This window comes from Pseudopodoces humilis, chromosome 11 (genome assembly GCF_049639895.1).
Source record: "Pseudopodoces humilis isolate 2021_Gansu_Grassland_sample_001 chromosome 11, ASM4963989v1, whole genome shotgun sequence".
Lineage (NCBI taxonomy): Eukaryota > Metazoa > Chordata > Aves > Passeriformes > Paridae > Pseudopodoces > Pseudopodoces humilis.
In genome coordinates, this window is record NC_142210.1 from 2,734,855 (window position 1) to 2,744,804 (window position 9,950).

A 9,950-nucleotide genomic window follows, 5' to 3' on the forward strand; every position below is an offset into this window, starting at 1 on the left:
GCATGTGAAGCAGCTCCTTCATCAGGAGAAAGGCACAAGATAATGCATTCAGCATCTGAAATCTCAGGAAACAGGAGGTGCTTCTCACACTGGTGGCACTGGTGACACACACAGAAGTGTCAAGGACAGAGGAGAATGTGCAGAGGTGGCTCTCTGCTCCCAGGTCTCAAAGAAAAGGAACCCACACTTGGACTTGTGGATTTTGTGAAGAGACACATCCCATTGGCACAGAGTAGAGCCTGAGAACAGAAAGGTTCCTTGCTGCCCACTGCTTTCTCCCCACTGCATCCCAAACAAGCTATTAACAGTGTGAGAGTCCTTCACAGGCTGTCCCAGCCTTTCCATTCTGCTGCTCACTCGGGTTCATTTTACCCTCTCCATCAGCCCTCAGCATCACACTTTTTCATCCATTCCATTTTGAAGGGAGAGCAGCCTTTGCACCTTGCCCCAAGTGCATTTGTACCCCTGTGCACGCCTTCCTGGCAATTCCTTCCCTGAAAAATTCACAAGGATACTGCTGGAAAAAAAACCAGATCACTCGCTGGTGGTGGCTAAACCACCCCTGCCACTGCTGCTTCCTCATCCTGCCTTTCCCAAAGCATCTCTCTCCAGATGTGGAGTCTGACAGGGCTCCAAGGGGACACCTTGCCCAGGGACCCCTGCTTTGGGACAGCCTCCAGCAAGATGGGCACATGGCTCAGAACACGAGGGTCAATGAGAAAATGAGGCAGAAGAAGGAGCACCAACAGTGTGGGGGGAGAGCTTTGGCTGGGAAGAGAGAGCACCCTTTCTGAGCATTGGTGGCAGTTTCAGAATGGACATCTGCAAACCCCAGAGCGGGACAGGAGCACAGAGAGTGCTCTGGCACATCTGTGCTGGTGGCAGCCCTGCTTCCCACCAGCCAGGCTGGCCCAGCCCCAAATATCCCTTCATGGTGTGTGGGGGGGTTTTGCTCACATCCAGAATGCAGCCATGGTCACAAGACCACCACAGGATAGACAGAAGTGAAACCTAGCTGAGGAATGAGATCAGATACTTTTCACTCAAACTTGGTTTTTTTCCTTCGGTGGTGTTTCTTTTTTTGTTAAATAGAATCATTTCAACTAAAATACCATGGGGAAACCCCAAGGGACTATTTCTTCTCTCATCTCCTATCCCCCATTTCTTTCTCAGATATAGTTTTAATTTAGCCAATATAATCCTCAGTTCTGAAGTTTAAGGAGTATGCAGAAGACCAAGTAAAACCACATCTGTGGCCTTTCTTTTCCTTTTTTGGAAAGAACACTGCAAAGTGCATACAATGACCAAAACCCCCATTTTTTTTTCTCCTTCCTACCTGAACAAAATCCCCACCTGACACTCTCCATGGGTATATTCCCTGCTCCCCAGGAGTATACACAGATGTCAGAGTAACCCTTGACCCTTTTGAAACACCAAGTTGAAGTGAACATACCAAATCACCATTGAAAATCACCAATCTCTCTTTCCTTTCTGGTACCATGAAAAATAAGGGAAATAGCGACAGGATTTAGCTCAAAGCACATTTTGGCAGCACTCTGCCTTGTGGATGCTATGTACAATCAACAAAATCCTGTATTGGAGGGGAAAAAAAAAAGAAAGAAAGGTCTGTAGAGCCAGAATTTCTTTTTGTGTTACTGGAACCTCATTTTCAAGGGTGACTCATGGAGATGTGAGTCCCACAGAGCCACATATTTACACCATTGAAAGAGCTGTGTGACATCTCATGTACGCAGTGCCTGCACACAGACACGGCATGGGGAGGCCGATGCTGTCATGGAAATCTGGGATGAAACAAAAAGCAGCAGCACTTGGTGCTTTCTGACATTCTGACCAGCAGCTGCTCTGCATGCAGCTCACGACACTGCCTTAAAAGAAAACACAAGACTGCAAAATTCTACAAGCTGAGAAGGAGAAAAAGTCAACAAGCAGAGCACGAGACAGCCCAAAGGTAAGATCACAAAAGATATTTCACTATAGCCAAACCTTGCTTTAAAAGCTTTCTTCTTGTCAAAAGATCCAAAAACTAATTATATTTTACATATCTTGCATTGTTTATAGCATAGCTAACTTTTTAAATGACCGAACAAAATTGCCCATTGAATTTGTGTTTTATATAATATTTTTTCTGGTTATTTTTTAATAAATCTGCACAACAGACCCTAGTCTGAAATATCTTTCAATTGTAGCAAGGATTTTCTTAGTTAAACATCTTGGTGAGAAGCTGAAATTCTGTTTCTCTGGACCCAGAATTTTCTAGACACACTATCAAACAAATTAAAACCAAGACTGAAGTAAAAGGGAAGTAGTAATGATATCTCCTACAAAGGCATTGAAGTAAAGAACTTTGTCAGTATTTAGTACTTTTTAGAAATTCCGTAATTAACTTTTCCTCCCTTTGGCTCTCAGTAATGGGCTCCCTCCCAGCACCAGACTCACAGTGCTTCATGATGTTTTTCTTACTTCTGTCTAAGCCAGGAACTTACAGAATCTCATTTACCTGCCAATTGCTGTGCCCTTAAGGAGCAAAGAACTAAAAATTTCCTTTTTGCTGATTTTAATCTCACTCAGAGAGATGTTAATCTCTCAAACTACAGCAAGGGAGAGTTTACTTGTGAAATACTCAGGGGAGTGACTTGATCTGCAGGACAGAACTCTGACTGCTCAGTTGACAAACAGTTGACAAATCTAAAATGGGACAGCATCAAAATCAGCAATTCATGTAGGAAAGGCACTGGTTTGAAATGAAAACTAGAGAACAGCAGGAGAAAGTAATTTCTGGGTGCTGACAGAAAGATCTCTGACAGACTTTATTTACAGGTTCCATTTGCTATCATGGAACTGGCTGGAGGAAAGGATCAAGTATTCCTGGGCATTTGCATTTTTAAGTGACTGCAGCACTGCAGAAACCAATGAACACATTCCTAGTCCTTATCAGCAGAGTCTGAGGGCAGGATCAAGCCAGAACCTTTCCTCTAAAGAAGATAATTACTTCTTGACCCCAGCTCAGAGAGTCCCTGCCTCGACACTTTTAGTCCCCTCTTTGCAGAGGAGAATTCAGCTGCATGTTTCCTGTAACCCCTGTCTCTGCTGTGGTAAGTCTGGCTGATTTAGACAAAATCTCATCCTTCTACTAAAGACTTAACCTCTGCTAGAAATTGCCACTGAAAGCTTCCTGCCTGCAGCTTTTAGACAGCTTTTAGAAGGGCCAGTGGTACTCAGAGTCCCTCTTTGCCCAGGGGTGGTGGGAGAGGATGGCAGTGACTGTATGGAATCTCCACATTAATGAATGTGGGGGACCCTTTTGTTCTTGGCTCCCCAAGATCTCTTATGATAGCTTGATGCAGGAAATCGGATCCACGTAATTGTTTTCACCCTCAAAATCCTAGAAACACTAAAATCAGGGTCTGCTACCTTGGTTCTGCAAAGAAATTGGATCTCTCCAAGGGATGGTGCAGTCACATACTCTGCCCAGCCTAAATTACAGGACAGCACAGTCTGGGCTTACAGGTAACAGTGCAAGTGAGGCTTGGACACCAGGCTATCCCCCCTTGCCCCAAAATCATGGGCACTGAGCAGCTCCATGGTACCAGGAGCTGCAGTTCAGCACACAGCAGTCCAAGAGGGGAAAAAAGTATTTCCAAGACTGTGGACACATAGAGACTTTATTAGCCTTGGGAAAAAAGTATTTCCAAGACTGTGGACACATAGAGACTTTATTAACCTTTATCCTGTGTCTCCTATTTGATCTTCATGCTTCCTTGTGGTGATTTTCTTCTCTTCCAGCATACCTGGAGATATGAATGACACCCATGGCAAGGGCAATATCAGTGCTACTGTGGAACTGTTCCAGCTCATCATGTACACCCCCACTTTTATCCTGGGATTGCTGTTCAACATAATGGCTCTGTCATTCCTGTTTTTTAAGGTTAAAAAGCTGTCAGAATCTACAGTCTACATGATAGCCCTTATATTCCTGGATACTTTGCTGTTGTTTACTCTTCCTTTTAAAATAATTTCCTACCACCTTCAGGACAAATGGAACTTGGGGTCTGTGTTTTGCTCCACCTTGGAGAGTCTTTACTTTGTGAACATGTACGGCAGCATCCTCATCTCCCTGAGCATCTGCGTGGACCGGTACATCGCTATCCAGCACCCTTTTGTGGCCCTCAGCCTCAGGTCCATCAAGAAAGCTGCCATGGTCTGTGCTCTCATCTGCCTGGGCACCTCTGTGGGGACAGTCTCTACTTTCCAACTGCATGGAAAGGGCCACAACATCTCGTCCTGCTTCCATAACTTTTCCAAGAGCACGTGGGAGAACGCAGGCCTGTTCAGCACGTTGCAGATCATCTTCTTTGGCAGCATGGTGGCCATGACCTTCTGCACTGCCCAAACTGTCCGGTGCCTGAGAAGGCACAGAAACCCAGACAACCCCCAGACACACAGCAGCAGAGCAGAGAGGATCGTGGTGACAAACCTGGTGGCCTTTTTGGTGTGTTTCACACCTTACCACGTGGCGTATTTCCTGTACTTTTTGGTGAAGAACAACGTCATCCACATCAGTTTTCAACACATGCTACGAGACACTGTTCAGGTCACGCTTTGCTGGGCAAACCTGAACTGCTGTCTCGATGGGGTGTGTTATTATTTTGTTTTAAAGGAGTCCTTGGAAGACACGTTGCAAAACAATGAAAAAAAAGCCACGCAAAAGCCTTGATTTATGTTCATTACTTGGGATGATGTGTGGAGAGGCTTTTGTGGACAGTACAGGGTTCTGAACTTCTTGCCTAAGCAGTTTGCTTTAAATATTCACAGCTGAAAATATTTCCTAAAAACCAGAATTAAGTCCATTTCCAGGAGACTGTTCCAAACTTTCTTTATCTCTTTCCATAATGTTCCTTTTTATTATTTATGGGTAAAAAATAAATTTAATTATTCATGTAGATAGTGATGTATATTTCTTTGGATGTGATTCTTTACTTTGAAAAGGAAAAAATGTTCACTTATATGTGGTAGCATATTTCAGCTTCCCTGTCCATACTGTAACTGCAAACCTTCCTCAAAACTTTAGTCACTACAGACTTGTTCTGTTAAGAAACAAAGACTTGAAAGACTTGATGTTATTCATAGTAAAAAGCTTCAGACTAAATTCTGTTGCCTCCCCTGTCCTGGTCAGGTACGCTTGTCCTCACACACACGCGCCTGTCGGGTTTAGACTTGCACATGCTATTTAAAAATAATAATAATAATGATTGTAACTCAATGCAAAGGCAGCTTTAGGTTCACATGGGTACAGCAAGATGTCCATGGCTTGACTTGCTCTGCAAGGTGCAGCACTTGTTGTAGTGACAGCTGTTGTGACTACCTCATCACACATCTAACCAATGCTCAGATCCCCACCCAGCACACATTAATTGGCTCCCACACTTCCAGGCTTCCTCACAAGCTCCTCTCCTACTTGCAGGCTTTTCACATCTCTTCCTTCCTGCTTGGTTACAGTTTCATGAATAGAGCCAAACCAAACAAGAGCGTGAAATAAAACCCCCTAGTCCAATGTAGTGGCAAACACATGAACCTGAAAGAATGACCCCCACCTTATGGGGGATTAAGATAAGAGCAGCCCTGATCCCTAAAGCAGTAGCCAGAAACACACAGAACCCTGGGGGAAGGCAACCTTTTGGACCTCAGAGCAAGCTGAGCACTACCATTCCCCAAGCAAACAAGGCAATAAAAAATAATCAAGCAGCCAGAGCCTAACATGCCAGCCAGTTACTTCTTATCAGCACTCACAGGCACAGATAAAGCCAAAGACAACGAGCACCCATCCTTCAGAGAGGCAGCCCACTGCTCTGGGCCACCCCCACTGCTGCCTGTGACACTGTCCCAGCAATCAGCTGCCACCTTCCTGGGGGATGAGGCTGATTTAGCAATCAAAGCCAGAGAGTTTTCATATTCATGCTGAGCTGGATCCTTGCAGTACCTCTTCAAGGCAGGGATACTAATCCCAGCCTTTGAACTGTCTCTTCTCCACACACTTTTGACAAGGATAATGCACAAGCTGTGTATAGATTTCTCCCCCGAGCTGGAGATTTACGTGTGGGGGCTCCAGTCTGTCACTGAATGTTTTTGAAGTGAATCTATGTATGAGATCGAACCAAAGAAATCCAGTTCCAGTTGGGAACACTGACCCAACACAGACCTAAGTATGTGCTGCTGTTAACAGAGTCCTTTTGGTGTTCAGGTGATGAATTGTGCTTCTGAGAAGGCATGGACTGTGTATTTACCTTCTGTCCTGGTCATGAAAAAGTGCCTGAAAATAAAATCCACCAGGATGTTCCAGCAAGAATTCCCTCCCCATAGCAATGGCCATTTCCAGTGATTCCCTCAGTAACTTCAGCCTATCTGGCTGAATATCCCTGCCAGCAGACAGGGAATACTCATCATGTCCTCACTCATCACTTAACTAACTTCACTTCATTAGACACCAAGATTTTACCATTGCAACTTCAGGCTCCTTTTGGAAAAAGAGTTAACAAATCATAGAAGAAGATAGTGCTAAGGTAAAAGAGTTATTTTACATCTCAAAGCAGCAGGCCATGCCAAGAGGGCCTCCAGTTATTCGACAGTGCCCGAACAGAGGGAACAGGGATTGCATCAGTAGCTGTGGAGGCAGAAAATGACAAAGTGTATGAGAAAACTGATCTCAATTGCTCTTCTGGAGCCTGAGGCAGCTCCATTAGTTTCACTGACATGACTCTGGGCTTACACTGCAATAACTGAGACTAGAAGCTCACCTGTAGTTTTATGCTTCCTCTGTTTGTCAGCTTTTTTCTGAGTACACCTCTTCTTTGTTTTGTTACCCTGCTGTCCTTGGTCCCACAGATCATAAAGTAACTTGCACTGTAATTTAATTTGGAGTGCTGGTAGACAGCAGGGAGATGAACATTAAATTTAGGAATTTCTGGCTGCTAGGCTAGCTTCCCTCAGCAATAACATACTGTTTAGAAAGGGCTGGGATGTTGACCAGCATTGTTAACACTGTACAAAGGACAAGTTAAAAATCCTTGAGGTATTTCTTCTTCTCCTGAGAATCTCCTCTCTGTTTCTCCAGGGATTCTGGCCACTGATTTTTCTAGAAACAAACAGGCTGAGGTATGGAAAAGCAAGTAGCTGTCCATGGGCAGGGTAGAGCCAAGCACAGTCTGAGTTCCTGCCTCTCCACATGGCCCCAGTGCCTCTGCCAGCTCTCAGAGAGCACCAATGATCAGGGCACAGGAACAACTTTAATTATGCATTCCTGGGCGAAAATTAGAATTTTGTAAAGGCAACACTTTCTACTCAAAAGTTCCCTGCTGTATCTTGCTGTTTCTGGGCCTCTGAACATTCACTGTCCAGGTCAAATGGAGTGTTCTCTGATCCTTTCTTTGCTCAAGTGGGTAACTGCAGCAGCTTGCTCATTGGCAGGCATTTATATCTAAACCATGACATAGGGTATCACTAAGAGAATAGTAAAAGATGTAGAGTGCTAAGAAATAAAAGGAGAAAAAAATCTGAAAACCTGAAATTCATATGAAGAAAAAGAAAGGATTTGTTTGGAAACAATTTGCCCCCAAGAACAGAAGAATCATTGCTAATGCATACAGTTCTTAGCTTAAAACCATTAGTTTATTCTAAAAAAACACAGTGGGGGCTAGAGAGCTGCTATAGAGCATGTGTTCTACTTGCACTTGGCTTTGCATTTGGGTAGTGAAAGGCAAAATGTTTGAACCAGCACTGAAAGCACAGCAGGTCATGGGAGCTGATGAAACTGCTTTGCTGGGGAGCTTCACCCCTTGGGCCAAGCAAGGCATTTCAATTGAGAGGCCTTTCAAAAATGCACCCTGAGGCTGCCACGTTTCTTGCCAAGTGTTGCAGACATTCAAGCCTGTATGCTGTTCACATAAGCAATTTTCCCACTCACTTCTTTGCAGGTTTCACTGAGAGACCAGGCATGTGCTTCAGCAGCAAATGCTCTATTCCCTGCAGCCTCACTCACCTGGGAAAGCAGTGAGGCTCAAACTTAGATTAACTCTGCACATCCTTTGCTTTCCAAATGTCTTGTCTTATAGTATAACTATTACCTTATGTGTCAGGCTCAGGAAGGATCTGTTTGGCTGGGGAAAGAATAAAAGGTTTAAAAGAAAATATCATCAGTGATATTTACAAATAACCGCTGAAATCCCAAACAAAGCATTAATCTCCCAGATGGAAAGAATCAACACAGGTACAAGGCATGCAGAAAATTCTACAGAGTTTTCACTATTTTGAGAATAAAAAACTAAAAAGTAAAAAATATAAAAATAAATAAATCACTTTATATATTTTATGAAAGACGTTCACATACAATGAATGGAGAAAAGTATTTACCATGAATATCACATCTGTGATCAGTGGTAATGAGAAAAAGCTTCAGAAAAGTAATTCTCAACAGAAATAAAAAGGGTTTTTCTAGAGATTTTCTTATGCTTCACTTCTCTCAAAAGGTTTTAGCATTTTTACTGCTGCTAAATTACCCTTTGTTCTCTCTGTAGAAGGACAGCAACATGACCTAAAGATAAATTTATACCACTGTAGATGGTAGGCAGAAGCCCTCTGAGAAGTGAAATAGTTAATTCTGTCATGAAAGTGAAGTGCTGCAGATAGGCAGAGACACAAATCACACCCCAGCTCCCTTCACAGCTATTTCCCAACAGAGCAAAGCTGTTTGCATGCTCTTTCCATCTGCTGTGTTTACCAGCAGAAGTCTCACAAGAAAGTAAAAATGTCCTAAGTGAGAGCACAGAGGGGTGGAGAATGCCCAGGGCTGACCTTGGTGTGCCAGGGACATGCAGATGTGGCTCCAGTTTTGGAGGGAGGATTGATCTCACACCTGGCCTATGCAGTTTGCTCCTCGATTTGCAGTGCAAAGCCACGATGCAATCAGATGCTCCAGCTTGCCTTATTCATCCTGTCCTCATCCTTCCTTCCCTTTCACAAGACTCTGCCTTAAGCTTTTTGGAGCACTGAACCCTTCAACAAAGCTGAGACTTTTCCCTCCACTGGGTTTCTTGCTACTGAGAAAGGTCTACCATAGCAACAAACTACTGAATCAGTGTCTTTAGCTACTGGGAAATGCAAAGGACTCCTACAACTTCCTTCATTTTTGTTATTATTCTGATTTTTTACACTGTCACTTCATAAGAATGGTGTTTACCATGTTTTCTAACATTGCTATGGGACAGTGTTAAAATGAAAAATCTATGAGGAATTAGAAATGTGTCCCTGGAAGAAGAACTGAATCAGTGCCATTTGCAGACATCAAACCATGTAAAACCTCACATCAGCTGTATGCTACAGATTCCTATTAATCCTTCTCTCTATTCCAAGACAAAAAGGGCATTAAACTGGGACTATGTTTGAGAGCAAGCATCAGCAGTTTAGAGCTATAAACACTGGTGGGCAATTGTTAATCCAAAACTAAGCATTACAAACCCAGGAAACCCAGTTTAGATTACACTTGGAAGTGCACCACAAGAATCCCAGCCATTCCAGGGTAAGTATTAACTTTGTGACCACAAGTCAAGCCACCTCCCAGAGCCCAGCATTTGGCCTACTTGGCCTGCCATCCCTACTGAGACAGTGAAGGACACTGTCTGACACAGCTTTTATCAGTTTAAAGAAGAGCTTAGGAAAGAAAACACAAGCAGTTGCAGACAGCAGAGACCTGACTGACTTCATTCATGCTGATAGGAAGTGCTGTGGTTTGAAAAAGTCACAGCTGGAAGGGGGCACAATAAAAGGACTGTGACTTTCGCCAGACCCAGCTCGGCATAGCAGTAAAAGCCCTGCAGGTAGGTTTGTTTCCCTCATACAGAGCAAAATAACTTGGTATTAATAATAAACATGCTATTTAG

General features: G+C 43.6%; 1 protein-coding gene across 1 annotated transcript; it reads left to right on the forward strand.

Annotated features, from left to right (window-relative positions):
* The first annotated feature begins 3,817 nt into the window (after positions 1–3,817).
* Positions 3,818–4,735, forward strand: LOC102113952 (G protein-coupled receptor 55-like). The gene has a single exon (XM_014258354.2). The coding sequence runs from the start codon at positions 3,818–3,820 to the stop codon at positions 4,733–4,735; it is 918 nt and encodes a 305-aa protein (XP_014113829.2).
* Positions 4,736–9,950: the final 5,215 nt, after the last annotated feature.

What these genes read in the sequence shown, in the direction of transcription:
- LOC102113952 (XM_014258354.2), top strand. Translation starts at nt 3,818, where the DNA reads ATGAATGACACCCATGGCAAGGGCAATATCAGTGCTACTGTGGAACTG.